General features: G+C 38.0%; 1 protein-coding gene and 1 long non-coding RNA gene across 2 annotated transcripts in view; both read left to right on the top strand.

Annotated features, from left to right (window-relative positions):
• The first annotated feature begins 376 nt into the window (after window positions 1–376).
• Window positions 377–15,933, top strand: LOC125137810 (uncharacterized). Its single transcript, XR_007137511.1, has 3 exons — window positions 377–779; window positions 10,464–10,534; window positions 15,369–15,933. It is a non-coding gene; the product is annotated as an uncharacterized LOC125137810 (long non-coding RNA).
• Window positions 15,934–16,712: 779 nt separating this feature from the next.
• The window catches only part of GABRA4 (gamma-aminobutyric acid type A receptor subunit alpha4), a 72,052-nt gene continuing 70,834 nt past the window's right edge, over window positions 16,713–17,930 (top strand). Inside the window, exons 1-2 of the mRNA XM_047799333.1 lie at window positions 16,713–17,135; window positions 17,539–17,657. Of these exons, the coding sequence (XP_047655289.1) occupies window positions 17,050–17,135; window positions 17,539–17,657 (205 nt within the window). The 5' untranslated portion in view covers window positions 16,713–17,049. The remainder of the gene's footprint in view (window positions 17,136–17,538; window positions 17,658–17,930) is intronic.

Here is a 17,930-nt window from a genome sequence, read left to right as displayed (position 1 = left end):
TCTACTCCCTGGGCAAGGAGAATAAGAACAGGACTCAGGTTCAAGTCTAAGTCATAAGTGAGAAATCAGGTCTCAGGGAATAAGGCAGGACTAGGGAGCAAATTCTCCCAGAATTATATAAACCTCATGATAAGCTGAAGCTTGGTCCCAGAGTGTTTTATTTATTTACTTATTTATTATTTTTTTTCTCTTTTCTTTCTTCTTCTTTTTTTTTTTTTTTTTTTGTCTTTTTAGGATCCAATCAGAGCTGTAGCCTCTGGCCTATCTATGCCACAGCCACAGCAATGCCAGATCCAAGCCTACACCACAGTGCACGGCAATGCTGGATCCCTAACCCACTGAACGAGGCCAGGGCTCAAACCCGCAACCTCATGGTTCCTAGTCGGATTCGTTTCCACTGCGCCACAATGGGAACTTCCAGAGTGTTTCGATGAAGCTTACATGCATCTTGCTTCAGATATTTTTTCAAAAAGGAGAGATTTTTTGACTTTATCAATATTTTCAGACCTGAGCCCTCCTTTTTCTTCTAGTTCCTCATGTGAGGGACCAGCAAGAATTGATTTTTGTTTGCAGCCAGTATGTCAGAGGCAGGAATGTGAACCTGATGCTTGTGGAATTTATGGAAGAGAAATGCCAATGCACTTTCTGTTACATTGCTTGGCTACTGATCAAAGGGAGGTCAAGACAGTGTATACCACTCACTGAGAAAGCTTCCTTGAATATGTACCAAAGCTAAGATTGACTAAGAACTGGAATCAAACAGCCACATTTATCAAGAGGTAAGCAGAAACCTAAAGTGTTAGCAGTGGCCAGCAAATAACTCTTGGTTTATCTGCAAGGGCTTGGGAAGTCCATCCAAATGTCTTGTTTTGAGAGCTACTAGACATATATATATATATATATATATATATATATATATATATATATATATATTTTGGTCTTTTTAGGGCTGCACCCATGGCATATGGAGATTCCCAGGCTAGGGGTTGAATCAGAGCTAGAGCCGCCAGCCTATGCCACAGCTATGGCCACACCAGATCCAAGCCAACTCTGCAACCTACACCACAGCTCACGGTAATGCCAGATCCTTAACCCACTGAGGAAGGTCAGGGATTGAACCTGCGTCCTCATGGATGCTAGTCAGATTCATTAACCACTGAGTCACAATGGGAACTCCTAGACAAAGATTTAAAAAAAAAAAAAAATACTTTCAGGAGTTCCCGTTGTGGCTCAGCAGGTTAAGGGCTTGATGTTTTCTCCATGAGGATGTGGGTTTGATTCCTGACCTTGCTTAGTGGATTAAGGATCTGGCACTGCTGTAAGCTGGGGCATAGGTCACAGATGCAGCTCAAATCAGGTGTTGCTGTGCTATGGTGTGAGCCTCAGCGGAAGCTCTGATTCAAACCCTAGCCTGGGAACTTCCATATGCCACAGATGCAGCCCTAAAAAGAAAAACAAAACAAGTCTTTCAAAGTACACATATGTATTTAAACAAAAAAACAAAAAAAAACACTGCCTTTGGATGAAATCTGCAGTGTTGGTTTTACTTTCTTTTTTGTCTATCTTAAGACTGCTCATCCTCTGCTACATCAACCACCATTTGCCAATACATGATGTTCTTGATTCACTTGTTCTTATCCAATGGACCAACCCTGAAACATTCTATTTTAAATCACCTCAACCAATTAATTTTATTTCTACAATCAAATTCCAGAGCAAAACCACAATTATGTGGATTAATGCTCTTACTGGCATATCACCTCTGACATCACCTGGACCCTCAGTGTTACACATTTTACATTCGTCTTAACTGTCTTAACCATGGTTTGTATAATTAGATTCATTAACACTCAAGTTGTTTTTTTGTTTGTTTGTTTGGTTTTTTTTTTTTTTTTTTTTTTAGGGCTGCAGTTTAGGCATATGGAAGTTCACAGGCTAGGCATCAAATCAGAGCTACAGCTTCTGGCCTCTCATCACAGCTGGCAGCTACACTAGATCCTTAACCCACAGAGCCAGGCCAGGAATCAAACCTACATCCTCATGGATACTAGTGAGGTTCATTTCCACTGAGCCACAACAGAAACTCCTTCAAGTTCTATTTTTCATCCTCCATAAAAATGTTAAAATTGATATTCTTTTGAACACAGACATGTTAAGCTTAGTAGGTGGTATTGATTAGTAATGTTGAGTGCATTAATATCAGGTGTTATTCCTTAAATTTATATAAACAAATTATATTAGTAGTATTTTTTAAGTCTAGGTATAAGGAAAAGTGTCTTATTTTTCCCCAAATGATAGTCGATATCAGAAGTTTAAAAGTTGCCATTCTTCTTCTAACATAAAATTTCTACTCATTTCTTTGTGCAATCTTATGTACACATATGGCTGTATTTACCACTTAAAATCTCAAGTGTATATTTAAGGTCCAGAAGACTGTTCTGAACTTAAGTGTCTCTAGGATCCCCTTGGGTATCTCGTAGTTGTTATCACCAATTTCCTCCCCTCCCACCTCTTATATTCTGTATTAAGCAATTGGTACCTCACCCTAGCATTTAACCAAGACAAAAACCTGAGAGTCATTTCTTATCAACAAATGCTAGCAGTACTTATCCTGTCACCTAAATATTTCTCTCATCTTTCCATTTATTTCCATCCCTGATTTCCATGCCACTGTTCTACTTCAGAAAGCCAGCCTCATCTATGTCATATTGCATGCACCTGCTGCCTGGCTTCCAGGACTCCAGAGTTTCCTCACTCAAAACTATTCTTCATCCAGTCTAACCCCCTCACTTCCCATCACCGCAGACACAGCCAGATGACCTTTTAAAAATGCAAACTTGATTTTATCAGTCCCGAGATGTATATCCTTTAATGCTTTCCCAGGGCTATTAGGATATGAACACCTTAGGATGACTTAAGCCTCACATGCCTGGACTCCCCCCACCCCATCCCTCTGGCCTCTGGTTCCATCTCCCTTTTCTCCATTCTCCAGAAAGATTTTATGGCTATTTATGTATTATTTAATTTCTAGCTTAATTTAACAATGGTCAAAAAATATAGTTGGTATGAATTCAGTCCTTTGAGAGTTGTTTTGATTTGCTTTAAGCCCCAGTATGTGGTCAGTTGGGATAATGTCCCATGTCACTTGAAAAGATATACTCTGTAGTTGTTAGGTGCAGCTGTCCCCTATAATGGTCCAGTGTGTTAACAGTGCTCTTAAAATTATCTATACATTTACTAAGTATTTTGTCTGTTTGCGCTCCATCAGTTTTTGAGAGAAGTATGTTAAAATCTCCCACTATGATTAGAGATCTTAGTTTTGTCAGTGTTTTCTATAAAGTTTTTTTAAGACTATAAATTGAAATGCAAACAAATTCAAAATTATATCATTCTGGGGTGTATATATATATTATATATATATATATATATAATATATATATATATATATATAATATATCTTTTTCAATACAAAACATCCACCTTTATATCTAATGATGCTTCTTTGAGAGAAAATTTGCTTTAGCTGATGTTACAATATGTGACAACATGGGGATATACTTTACCTTAAAATGATTTGTGTTCTTACTTTTAAAATGAATTTTTCTTTTTTCTTTCTTTCTCTTTCTCTTTCTTTTCTTTCCTTCTTCCCTCCCTTCCTTCCTTCTTTTTTTGCTGCACTGGTGGCCTATGGATATTCCAGGGCCAGGGATTGAACCCCAGCCTCATCAGCAACCCAAGCCACTGCAGAGACAATGCTGGGTCCTAAACCTGGCCACAGTTGGAACAAAAGTGACTCTCTCTTTTCTTTTTCTTTTTACAGCCACACCTGTGGTGTGACTGTGTCAGGTCCTTAACCCCCTGAGCCACAATGGGACTCTTTTTTAAGTGCCGTATACTTAAGCTTTATTTTGTTATTCAGACCAGCAACCTTTGTCTTTTCATTGCAATATTCATTTTTAAATTTCTTGTAACTATTGGAATATTGGGTTTAAATCTATCATCTTACAATGTTTTCTATTTGTCCCACTTACTGTGTGTTCCTGCCTGGGTTCACATACGGCAAAATTTTGTGTTACAAGCAAGTCAAATATGTTGAAGACAACATCTTATTATAGAACCTTATGCCAAACCCAGCTATAATACTTTTTAGTGCTTAGGCTTTATAATTCCTTAGTTCATAAGCAGCTTGCCTACAGGTTCCATACTGATGCATAATTAAAGTTATTGTAATCAAAACCAAGTGAAGCAATTTGATTTTGGAGTGATTTTGTATTCATGATGTGAAACAAAGTTTAGATGTAGTAAATGTACCAGACCCATAAGAGCACAGAATTATATTTTTATGATTATTACAGGGTAATTTTTATAAATTTTTAAAATTTTTACTGAAAACTTTATGAGACTACACACTCTGGAATAATGAAGTAAATCATAATATGTTAAATTTATTTCCCAAGAGCCAGGTTTTCTTTCAGTACAATATAATGAGGAATCTGGCTATGGGTGTTAGGAAGTCTTATGAAATTTCTGGAAGCCAATCCCAACCTAAAATCAAAATATATGGTCATAATTTGATATGGAAAGGAAGAGAAATAACACAATCTTCATTATAATTTTGTTGTAAATAACTCAATTGAAAGGATTCCATTTGAAGAACATCAAAATGAGTCAGAAAAAATAGTCTGATTAAACCAAGCAAGTGGAAAATAAAGAGAAAGTATTGCTTCTTTATTAGATGACTTGAAAAAATATATAAAAAGTCTCCTTAGATACTTCCAAGTTTCAAATAAAATTTTTACAAAAGGACAAGAAGAAAGAAAAGAAGAGAATCTTTGTACAGAAAGGTCTAAAATGCAGAGAGTTAACTGTAAATAAGTGGAGTAGAGGGCAAATTAAATGAAGGCACTAGTTAACTGAGTTCCATATGCGTAGCTCACCTGCTTAAAAATTCAGGTACGATTTGGTAGTCATTGTAAAACCATTGGTTCCTAATATTAGAGAATTTCCAGAGGGAGAAGCAATGTTCTCAGTGACTGAAAAAAAAAGAAAAAAAAAAGAAAAAAAAAAGGCATTTTTGGTGCTGTGTCTTTGGAAAGCTTTTACAAAAATGACTAACTTAAGATAGATCGTTGATGGTCTCTATGAATACTGGATATTTGCACTGCTTTGCTACTTTCTCTCGAAGTTCCATTTCTTTTAGTATCATGGGGTTCTTTTCAGACTCTGCTCAAAACATGTTTGCTACATTTTCAGCATTCACTGAAATTTTAATCACCTATGGAGAGTTTCTATCTGTGGGATACTAACCCCCGGAATCACAAAGCCAGGTTGATGTCTGGCCTCAGTCCAGGTCTGCCCTTGGCTAAGATCAGCCAATTGACTGGCTCTGCCTGCTCTCTGGTCTCTCAGCACCTACTATTTATATTTATGCCTTAGCAGAAATTACAAATAACTACATGCCAGACACCCATGGGAAATGCCAAAATTATGGAAACTATAAATGTTAAGCCTGAAAATGCCAAAAACTTTTTTTTTTTTTTGCCGTTAGTATAATTTCTAAAGCTGAAAATACTGGATGATGCGCCATGAAACACACATTCACAGAAGAAAACTGGTTCTGGATGTTGACCAGCATATCTTTTGAGAAACACATTCCAAGAGACTGTATCATCTGTTTTTATCACATGGGTTTGATGAAAAAACAAGGTGCATTTGGAGTATCTCAAGAACCTCCTACTTGGAGTTTTTGCTGTGGCGCAATGGGATTGGCGGCATCTTGGGATCTGGGACTCGGGCTTGATCCTGGCCCAGCCAATCCCTTAAGGATCTGGCTTTGCTGCAGCTGTGGTCTCGACTGAGGCTGGTATCTGATCCCTGGCCCATGAACTCCGTAAGCCACAGGGCAGCCAAAAAAGAAAAAAAGAAAAAATAACCACCTGCTATTCAGCTAAAATGTATACTCCTTAATAGCCAAAGACGCAAGTTATATCAGACTATCCTTTTTTCAAAAGTATTACTAATGCTGTTTGGTTGCTCATTGTGCTCATAATCTCAGCATGACTTGCTGTTTTCTTAAGACAAATTCCTAGAACTGCTGGTACCAAATTTAAGCACGTTAAAAAATTTAAACCTACAGTTAATCCTTGAACAATGGAGTAGGGTAGAGAATTTAGGGACACGGACCCCCCCACACACAGTGTAAAATTCCTCTATAGCTTATAGTTAGCCCTCCTATGAGGCCATTCCACATCTGTAGATTCAACCAATCACAGATTGGGTAGTACTGTGTAGAATGTATTTACTGAAAAAAAAAAAATCTGCGTATAAGTGGATCTGCATATTTCAAATTGCATTGTTTAAGGTTCAACTGAATTATCACATGGACCTATAACATAATTAAAAATTTCCTGACTTGCCTGTAAATAGGTATAGCCTGGGTCACAGATCAAGTATAGGGTTCAGATCCTTAAAAGGGAGTTTAATTTTTTTTTTTTTGTCTTTTTGCCATTTCTTGGGCCACTCCCGCGACATATGGAGGTTCCCAGGCTAGGCGTCGAATCAGAGCTGTAGCTGCCGGCCTACACCAGAGCCACAGCAACTAGGGGGAGTTTAATTTTTAAAGTCCATTTTCCTAGACCTAAGATTTTTCCTAAAAGAATTCATAGATTAAACCACTAGAATAAGAATCTCACTGATGAGGACTCAGAAGATAGAGGTTCAAATCCTGAATCCAGTGGTTATTAGTTGCAGAAACTTGAGGAAGTCAAATGTTCTCTCTGAGCCTCAGTTTCATACTTAAAATTATGTGGCAGAACTAGATGATTTCCCGGGTTCTATTTTGGCTTTGTAACTCTAAGATAGAAAGGGAAATTTAAAAGGTCAACGTGAACATTTATTTTCTCCAAAATTTCACTCTGTCCTAGTTTCAAGGTCCGTTAAGCCTGAAATGTGAGAGGTTTCCTTTGGTTTAAATTTCCTAAATAACAATGAACTTCCTGGATTCATTCCTTACATAAATATATATTAAATGCTTAGAACTTGGGTTTTATAATGATAAATAGGGCACCATCCACTCTCCTGAGAAACTCAGATAGTCATGAATAAAAACTACGACACAAATGCTTAGTAGACAAGAAGTCTACAAGGATGAATAACTGAAACTTTAGCCAGGAAGGCTAAGATAGACTTCTCAAGCAAAACATCATTTAAGCTACATTTTTAAAGATACATATGTATTTATGAGGTAGATAAAATAGGAAAGGATATTTCTTTGGCAAATGATACGTGATGATACATGGATGACCAAGATATTTAGTAAATTCAGAAAAATGACTTCATCTGATTTATCACTAAAAGAAAAAACATTACATTGTCTTTTTCTGTTGTAAAACAGACATGTGGGATTTGGAGGTCTTAGGCTGTTCATCAATCATTTGTGTCAAACATTCAACTTTTGTCCATTGTGGATTGTTTCCAATAAATAACTTTTTCTGGTACACTTTTCATAGCAAGGAAAGTCCAAAATCCTTCCTTGGTTCTTACCTGTGTGTATTTTTAATATTCATCAATAACACTGAGGCTCTCTATTTGGAAGTAGGATATGCAGTTCTTCTTTCTTTTAAAATTATGGTTAATGCCACTCCATGCAGTAGCCACCAGATGGTAATGAAGAGCAGTCTGGCTTCATAGTCTTCTGAGGACCAAATGCACTACCACAGTGTTATGTTACATGTTCCTGGGTTTGTATGGAAAATTTAGTTCGAAATGTTGTGTTGGTTTGATGATCAGCCAGTATATACTTGTGATACTTTGATGATTTAATTTGTGTGAACCTGATTTTTGTGTTAGGTTCTATACTGTGGATTTAAAAATACTGGAAAAAATATACAAATAATAGACATTTATGCTTTTCATCAAAGTTTTTTTTTTAATTTAAGCAATTTGAAAGACTAAACTATTGTCTATAATGATTAGTGAAAAAAAAACACATCCTTTAGGCTAATTTAATTTTTCTTCTGGTTGTGAAGTAGGGGTCTCTTCATATTACTAGTAAAAAACGAAATGACAAAATAAAAATAATGCAAATATATACAATAAAATTTCATAAAATATGCAATTCAATTTATGAATTGTCTTTCATAAAAGACATCTCACATCTCTGTTATTTGAGCTTATTTAATTGCTGATTATATTCCCTTACTACTGTTTTTCTTAAAGCTTGTAAAGCAAATGGTGATATATCTTCAAAGGCTTAAGCCCCCCCCCCTTTTTTTCTTAAAAGAAAAAGTTTAAAATGTTTTATTTGAATAATTGTACATAATTTGGAGGGGTTTTTTTGCTAATGTTTTGTATTCTCCAAAGTTTCTTTAATGAGCATATATTATTTGGCTAATTAAAATGATAAAAATCAAATACAGTGGTTGATTTAAAACCTCAGTTATGGCTCATGTATGTTTAAACTTTATGTGTCCTCACATATTGTGAGTCCTTATCTGTCACAAAAAAACTGCCCACCCAGGAGTTACCATTGTGGCCTGGCAGTTAACAAACCCAACTAGTATCCATGAGGACATGGGTTTGATCCCTGGCCTTGCTCAGTGGGCTAAGGATCTGGTGTTGCTGTGAGCTATGGTGTAGGTCACAGACATGGCTCAGATCCTACATTGCTGTGGCTGTGGCATAGGCCAGCAGTTACAGCTCTGATTAGGCCCCTAGCCTGGGAACCTCCGTATGGTGAGGGTACAGCCCTAAAAAGACAAACAAACAAACATACAAACAAAAAACCTACCCATCCTAAGAACAACAGTGATAAGAAGATATGATAACAGAAGATCTAGGATTCTATAATAATTTCATACTACTTATTTAGGGAACATTTAAAAGTATTTGAAAAGGAAGAAAAATGTTTACTTGTTGATTGGACACAGCATTAAATTTTTCTCATACCTAAAAGATTCAATAAACATTTAGTCTTCTATCCCCCCGCCACTTGTCTCAAATTAGGGTTCTGCAGAGAAGCAGAACAAATAGAAACCGAGAGAGAGAGATTAATTTTAAGAAATTGGCCCACACACTTATGGAGGCTGGCACATCCAAAATCTATAGGATAGATTAGCAAGCTGGCAACCCAGGGAAGAATTACAGTTTGAATCTGAAGATCTGCTGGCAGAATTCCCTCTTCCTCTGGGTAGGTCAGTCTTTTTTCTTTAAGACCTTCAACTGATTGGATGAGGCCCACCTATATTCCTAAGGGTAATCGCCTTTACTCAGAGACTTCTGATTTAAATGCTAACCTCATCCAAAAAGTACTTTCACAGAAACATCTAAAATAATTTTTGACCAAATATCTGGGTACTGTAGCCAAACCAAGTTGAGACCATTCATATAAACTATTAATCAACTTTTCTATGAAATAATTCAAGCATATAGAAATATACCTGTGATAGTCTTCAAAGATGGTCACTTAGTAACCATGTCTCCAATAATTGTATTTTTGTGCATCCTCTTTGCTTGGATGTAGTTTGGTCCTATAATTGATTTGACCAATAGAATGCTATAGTGGTGACACTGATTTCTAAGGCTCTTTCTTAAGAAGTCTTGCAGCTTCAGCCTAACTCTTGAAGTGTTTGCCTTGGGGAAGCCAGCTGCCATGTAAAAAGTCAGGCTACCCTGAGATCATTATGTTGTGAGGAAATCCACGTTAACTAAGTAAGGAGGTGAAAGAGAGAGGAGATATCCAGTCACCCTCCAGCTGTTCCAGAGGTGCCAGCTGAGGTGCCAGTCATGTGAAGTAATAAGTTATCTTCATAGCTAGCTCAGTCAAGCCCTCAGATGACCACAGCCTTAGTTACCATCCAACTGCAACAGGATGAGTCACCCCCAAAGAGAGCCACCAGATGAGCCTGGTCAACACTGAGAGATCATCATAAATTGTCGTTTCAAGCCAGTGAGTCTTGTAATGGTTTGTTGTACAGCAAGGAATGGTCAGATCAATACAAAAAAAAAAAATGATATAGAAACTCCCAAGTCCTTACTACCAGATTTGTCAATGTTTAACATTTTGCCATATTTTCTTCATTAGATAAAGAAAGTAGCCAATGTTCCTCTCCATACTGTAGTTCTCTTTCTTCTTCACAGATAGACATTACCTCTAATTTGGTATTTATTTCTTTTATGCACATCTATTACTACATGTATACCCATAAAGAATGTACATTATCTTTCATGTTTTAAATGTTGTATATTTTATGGAAGGTATTACTCTGCCACTTGTTTATTTTGTTCACATTATATTTCTGACATGTATTTATATATCTATATATATAGATATATACCTGATTTCCTTAATTTTAATTGCATATAGTGCTTCATTTACACCAAATTTAATATATCCATTTCCCTGTTAAAGAGAATTTCGTTTGTTGCTATTTCCCCACTATTAAAAAAAATACTCTATTTTCTAGGTCCCTGGTTATGAATATGTTTGAGAGCTTCTGTGGGCTATAAAACAAGCCTGGGCTGGCCTGATCATAGGGTATGATCATGTTCAACTTTTATGTACATGTCGAAAATGGCTTTCCGAATTGGTTGTATTAGTTCTGTATTACTCTTGAAATAAGACAACAGAGACAAAGATAAATATTGGGTGATTTCACTTATACCTAAAATCTAAAAAAGTTGACTCATAGAAAGAGGGTGGATGGGTGGTTGTCAGAGGCTGAGGTTAAGGAAATGTGGAAGTGTTGATCAAAGGGATTTAAAACTTTCAATTAAAATAAGAAAGTTTTTTTTGAGTTCCCATCATAGTGGTTCACTGGAAAGGAACCTGACTAGCATGAGGATGCAGGTTTGATCTCTGGCCTCGCTCAGTGGGTTAAGGATCCAGCATTGCTGTGAGTTGTGCTGTAGACCAGCGGCTATGGCTCTGATTTGATCCCTAGCCTGGGACCCTCCATATGCTGCAGGTACAGCCCTAAAAGACAAAAAATAAGAAGAAGTTTTAAAGATCAAAAGTATAGCATGAGGACTATCATTAATAATACTATATTGCACACTGGAAATTGTCTAAGAATAGATCTTGAATGTTCTCATCTCTTTCTCACACTCACACACACACGTAACTGTGTGATGTGATGGGTGTGTTAACTAACATTGTAGCAGTCATTTTACATACATATATCAAATAAAATAACAAAAATTTAATCTAATATTCAAGGAAGTAGAGCAAAATCTTGACATTTCCATTTTCTGATCATGTAACCATGAACAAATCATTTAACATTTTTAAGCTTCAGTTTCCTTATCTATAAAAATGAAAGAAATACTACCTTATTATAAATGTTTTCTTCTGAAGATTTAAATGAGATTAGCTATTAATAAAGTTTAACTGCTATTATTATAATAAAGGTTCTTAATACCACCATCATTACTGTTGACATAAGAATATCATATATGTCTTTGTGGCTTAATGAATTTAAAAGATAATTATATGTATATGACTTTCCTTTTATTCATTATAGATAGTTGAAGGAAGATCATGACTGCTATGTGCTGAATTCTGTCCTTGCCAAATTCATACATTGATGTCTTAACCCCAATGCTTCAGAATGTGACTTTACTTGAAAATAGATATTTGAAAAAAGAAATTCAGTTAAAATGAAGTCTTTAGGGTGGACCTGGTCAATATGTATACAAGAAGAGGAAATTTGGACAAAGTTGCACATGCAAACAGAGAAAAGGCTGTGACATGATGATCATTAGTAAGCTGTGGAGAGAGGCCTCAGAAGAAAGAGCTCTGCTAACACATAGGTCTCAGATTTCTAGCCTCCAGAATTGATAGAAAGCTAACTCCTGTTATTTTACCTAAAATAAAAATAAAAATAAGTAGAAAGAAATAAAAAAGCAGAAGTTCCTGTTGTGGCTCGGTGGTAACAAATCTAGCTAGTATCCATGAGGCTGTGGGTTCCATTCCTGGCCCTGCTCAGTGGGTTAAGAATCCAGCATTGCCATGAGCTGTGTTGTAGGTTGCTGAAGTGGCTCAGATTTAGCATTGCTGTGGCTGTGGTATAGGCCAGAAGCTATAGCTCTGATTTGACCCCTAGCATTGGAACTTCCATATGCCAGGAGTTCAGCCCTAAAAAGCAAAAAAAGAAAAGAAAAGAAAAGAAAAAGACAATATGTTTATCATAACATAGGCACTTGCTAGCAAATTTAACAATATATTTAATGTTGAGTACTATGGATAATGCATAAATTACCCTTGCTAATCATTATTATTAAATGCTGAAAAAAATCTATCACTTGATAATAGTTTTTTTTTTTCAGAAATGTTGAAAATGCACAGAAACACATACATGAATGAAATCAAGGGGATATTCCTAATAGTACTTTGCATGGAATTTATAGAACATTCACACACACACACACCCACCCCAATCATAGCTCTTAGGAGTCTGGTATAAAGTAGTACTTCTTTAATTACTCTGAGAACTCACTCTAGAATTCAAGGTCTAATAAATAAAGTAATGCTTCACACATTATTAGTCATTTCCAATTAAATCTAAAAGTATTTAAATTCTTTACTTGGATTCCAGGCTCTTAAAATACATACTTTCTGCTTATTGTAACACATTGGACTTTCAAAAGAAACAAAAGCTTATATTAGAGAGCTCGTATTTCCTATTACAGTTTAAATTAACGTGGGATCTTAGAGACCCTTAAGTGTGGATATACTTCCTTCAATGTCCAACTTGGTCGTGGACAATCACAAAAATTTAATTATTTTTAAATGTTTATTATAATAGTTGACTTTCCAAATTTCATGTATAGAAATTATTCAAGTAAGATACAAATATTGCCTAAATTTTATTCTCTTTAAAGGGAACGCACTGAAACAACTAAATCTGTATTCACTACATGGCAGAGAAAAATATATACTTATTTCGGAAGCAGTAATCAACTAATATTACAAAATATTTGTTTTGTAAATATGTTTTTGTCAAGGTGCCCCAGCTTGGTCATTTTAAACGTAATAACCATTAGGACAACAGACACAGTTTTGAGATGTCTTAATAACAGAGATAAAAATGAACAACTAGACAGTAATTACAGGCCAGCATGCAGCTCAATTTTTGTAAAATCATTGTCTTAATACAAATAAGGAAAGGCATGACTCAAGAGCATCAAATCAGTTCTTCTCACCTATCTAAACGTGCAGGACAAAGAGATGCATTCATTTAAAAGTAGTCAATAACTATGTTCTCAGAACTAAAATACTTGAGCTAGGTGTATATCCATAAGCCTCCAGAATGTAAAGCATAAAATAGTTAAAACAGGTTCATTAGTTTACTAGAAATAATTAGTAGAAAGAAAAACAGGTTGAACTCTTACAAGTTATTCACTTTATTATCATCCCCAATTTTTGTGTACCAGTCTGATTGGCCATTTAATAAACTGACAAAAATCAGGCAGAATACTTTCAAAGGAGACAGACTATCTACATAATAGTCTGTAGGAACAGGCAATGGATAAGTTTATCTAATGGGATAAAGATATTTGTCACACATTAGTTATAAATGTTTGCCTGTTTGGTTGATTATCAATGACTGTTACATATGCCATCTTTCATAGTAAACATTGGTACATACATACTATAGTTGTTCATAGCCTTTGAGAATCTGATAAAAGTTATGAAGAGCCACACGGAAAAATTTCCAAGACATTTCATAAGCATTGTGGACAAAATGTCCATCCTCAGACTTTGGCAGTAGGGTGGTCTGTATTATTTGCATTCCATATCAAAAGTAAACCCTCATGATATATTTATAATCTGTTGCTGGCTTAACATAGTGATGCTTGGGGGTTGTGCATCTGAATATAGCAATCAAAGACATTATGTTAACTTTAAAAAGGAAGTTATAAGTATAATTTTAACACCTTCATATTTCTACACAGCTGTATAAGGAAAAAATCACCCACAATCTGGATCATAATAGATAGGAGTTTATATAGAAAATAATAGCATATTTAATGATAATGGTAGGTTAAACTGTAAGTTTTTGAATATGGGATTTAGTATAAAATTCATAGTGACAAGATATATACATAAGATTTTAGAAAATAAAACCCAGCATCTAAATTCTTTAATAATGCAAAGGTAGCATCAATGAAAGGCTGTGATATAAAACAAAATGAGATATAAATGTCTCCACTATTATCTTCAGCTGATCGTGATCTTATGTACTATAGATCAGTTACCAAAAATATAATTGGGAGTTCCCGTCGTGGCGCAGTGGTTGACGAATCCGACTAGGAACCATGAGGTTGCGGGTTCGGTCCCTGCCCTTGCTCAGTGGGTTAACGATCCGGTGTTGCCGTGAGCTGTGGTGTAGGTTGCAGACGCGGCTCGGATCCCGCGTTGCTGTGTCTCTGGCGTAGGCCGGTGGCTACAGCTCCGATTCGACCCCTAGCCTGGGAACCTCCATATGCCGCGGGAGCGGCCCAAGAAATAGCAACAACAACAACAACAAGACAAAAGACAAAAAAAAAAAAATATATATATATATATATATATAATTGGAGATAGCTATATGAAGGGAATCTTCTTTTTATCCCTTTGAAGGTTTTAGTTTCACATAGTTAAAACTGGAATTTTAAAGACATCTTTAATAATATGGAACTTTGTTTTCCAAGGCCATTGTTTCCTATTCTTTATTTTCTGGTATATTTTTTATTTTTTTATGTTTAATGTTTTGAATCTTTTTAATTAACTTTATTTATGGTATTGTGTGGTTTTTCTTTTTCTTTTTCTTTCTTTTTAGGGCCGCACCCTGCGGCATGTGGAGGTTCCCAGGCTAGGGATCGAATCCGAGCTGCAGTCACTGGCCTATACCACAGCCACAGCAATGCAGGAACTGAACCCGTGTCTGCAACCTACACTACAGCTCAAGCCAATGCGCAGATCCTTAACCCACTGAATAAGGCCAGGGATTGAACCCATTTCCTCATGGATATTAGTCTGGTTTGGCAACTGCTGAGCCATGACAAGAACTCCTGGTATATATTTTTCAAATGGAAATTGAAGGAAAATTAGAGAATACCGACAGACTTTAGGAAGTGTAGAGAACCACTAAGATTGGAGAAATAATATAGTATGATATAACAACATAACAAATTAGCAGTTGTTATGTGGATAATCTGAGGAGGCAAATGATTTCGTAGCACATTTAGGGAATACACTAGTATTTCCATTTTTTTCCCAAGAGAGTGAGCTTGAATTTCATCCGAATTAATTAAGATGGATCTGGAAACAAGCAATTCATTAATTTGTTTAATTGTTCATTCAATAAATATTTATTATCCTGTACTAGGTGCCATGCACTGTAATGAGAGAAAGAACAAACACAGATAAACAAAACTGACCCAGCCCAGGCCCTCAAGGAGATTACGTCATTCAGAGAAGAATGATACGGATGGAATTAGGATGAAGTATAATAAATGCCATGAAGGAAGCAATATGGAATATCATGAAAGTACCCACCTCTGGCTGTAATGACCTTTTGGCAATCAGAAAAGCTTCCCCCTTGCAAGGAAAACTTTAACCAGGAGACTGAAACAAACTAACAAAAATAAACAAACGGAACCTCCAAACTCCCTTGGTTGACTGTTTCCATATCAAATCAGTCCACCTGCCATCAAACTTTGAACAAGCCATCACAGTTGTAAACAGAACATAATTATTGGCGGTGACTGGATCCAGGGCCCTAAATTCATGGAAATTACTTAGGTCATTATTCCATCATGGAAGCATTTCCATATGCATCACTATTAATGCGAAAGACACCTTTCTTCTTTGAAAGCAATAATTAACGTTTTTAAAAGTTCTCTTGGAAGTGCTTATCTCTGTTCAATAAAACACTAAAGTTATAGTGCTTAGTATTGCCTTTCAAGTCATTAATGAACTGTGAGCCATTCCCTTCCATTTTAATCTCTCTCTCTCTCTCACACACACACACACATTTTCTCTTTTTCTGCTTTCTCCTCTCCCTCTCCCCAGCAATCCTTTCCCTCTCCCTGAAGCCTTCTGGAAGTCAGTCACCTCTGCTGTGGAAGAAGAGTGTCAAATGTCTAAAGAAGTGAAAGAAAGTGATTTTGACCAGATGTCCTTTGCCACTACCTTTTTTCTCCCCTCCAGAAAAAGGATGGAGCAACAAAGCAGAGGGCATGTGCCAGGCGGCGGCGGGCATCGTGTAAAGAAATTTGGTTTCTTTACAGCAACAGCTTGGCAAAGGAGTTGACTGTAAAATGAGGCCCAAAGCCACTTCCCAACAGTTTGGCGAGAGTCCGCCCAGCGAGTTGCAAACCCTTTTACCAGGAAGAATCTTCTTTCCATCCCCGCCTCCCAACACTTGAAGGAGAGAGTCCCAGAGGGACTGGATCCCCTCTAGCCGTCACGGTCTCCCATCCCCAGGCCCAGCAAGCGCTACCTTCCAGTCCTTTCTCCACCTCTAGCCTTGAAAATGGGTACAAACAGGTGCTCCAACAACCTTAGAAGAGAGGAGCTTCAGGGGTTAAGTCCAAATCCCTGCGGGAGGGAGAAGTGGAGGTCCCCTGTGGGCGGGGACCGAACTGGGATGGGAGGGTTGAGATCGTGAGGAGGGGCCGGAGCCCCGGGTCCTGCTCCCTGGAATTAAGGGTCGGAAAAAAAACTTGGTTCAGCTTTTCTGGTGCCAGCGCCACAGGGTTAACCCCAGCAGCTTCGGGGTGCAGGCACGAAAGGGTGTGAGCGGTATACACGGCTCTCCATACACTGGAGAGCTCAGCGAGAAAAGGAGGGGGCGAGGCAAGGCAAGATCCGCCTCCCCGGCCCGCGTGCACACACGCGCCCACCGCGGCTGGGGCTGGCTGAGCGCGGGCGAGTGTGAGCGCGGGCGAGTGTGAGCGCGAGTGTGCGCACGCCGCGGAGAGCCTCTGCCCTCGCCTTGCACCCTGCTCAGGGCATCTGGAGAGCCTGGAAACCTGAACAGGCTTAAAGTATGGCATGTTGCAAAGATGGTTTCTGGCAAGAAGGTACCCGCGATTGCGACGTCCTTCGGGGTCAGTTTCGCCCTCCTGCACGTCCTGTGCCTGGCGGCTTGGTGAGTTCCTTGGGGTGCTGGGGGCCAGGGGAAGGTGGCGAAGGGGCCATCTCTCGGTCCCCTCTAGACGCCTTCTCCTCCCAGGGCAAACCAGACCCTCTGGTCTCCGCTGTGAGGTCAGGGGCCCTGAGCCTGGCTTTGCTCTGACCGCGTAGAGGCGGAGATGATGAGAGACCAGGTCCAAGATGAGTGTGGGTACTAGGGTCCCTGTGCGCAGGATGCACATTTCCTGCTCATCTCTCTCTCCTCCATCCCTTAGCCCTGCTTCCTTTAGTTTGGGGCAAGAGACTCTTCTCCTAGAAGATAAACCCATTTCCACCTGTTCGCTGATCAATTCTTAAAATAATCTCCTCAGCCCGCTGTTTTATTTTTTTATTTTTATTTTTATTTTACGCCTTTGCAGTTTAAACGAATCCCCAGGACCGAACCAAAAGGAGGAGAAATTATGCCCGGAAAATTTTACCCGCATCCTGGACGGTTTACTCGATGGTTATGACAACAGGCTGCGTCCTGGATTTGGGGGTATGAACGATTTCAAACGCGCAAGTGTGTCCTGTCTGTCTCTCTCTCCGTCTGCCTGTCTGTCTGTGGGAATATCATTAGGTATGCCTCGCGTGCGAAAATGAAAAAATCTCTCAATCTCTCTCTCTTCTCAATCTCTTGCTCTCTCTAGCTCTCTCCCTCTTTCCCTCTCCCTCTGTCTCTTTTCTCTCCCTCTCTCTGCTCTTTTGATGAGACCTCTGACAAGAAAACCGCCCCCACCCGCACTTTCCCCTCTCCCTGCCCCCTCAGAAG

The sequence above is a fragment of the Phacochoerus africanus genome, chromosome 10 (genome assembly GCF_016906955.1).
Source record: "Phacochoerus africanus isolate WHEZ1 chromosome 10, ROS_Pafr_v1, whole genome shotgun sequence".
Classification (NCBI taxonomy): domain Eukaryota; kingdom Metazoa; phylum Chordata; class Mammalia; order Artiodactyla; family Suidae; genus Phacochoerus; species Phacochoerus africanus.
This window is presented reverse-complemented; position numbering and strand designations above follow the sequence as displayed.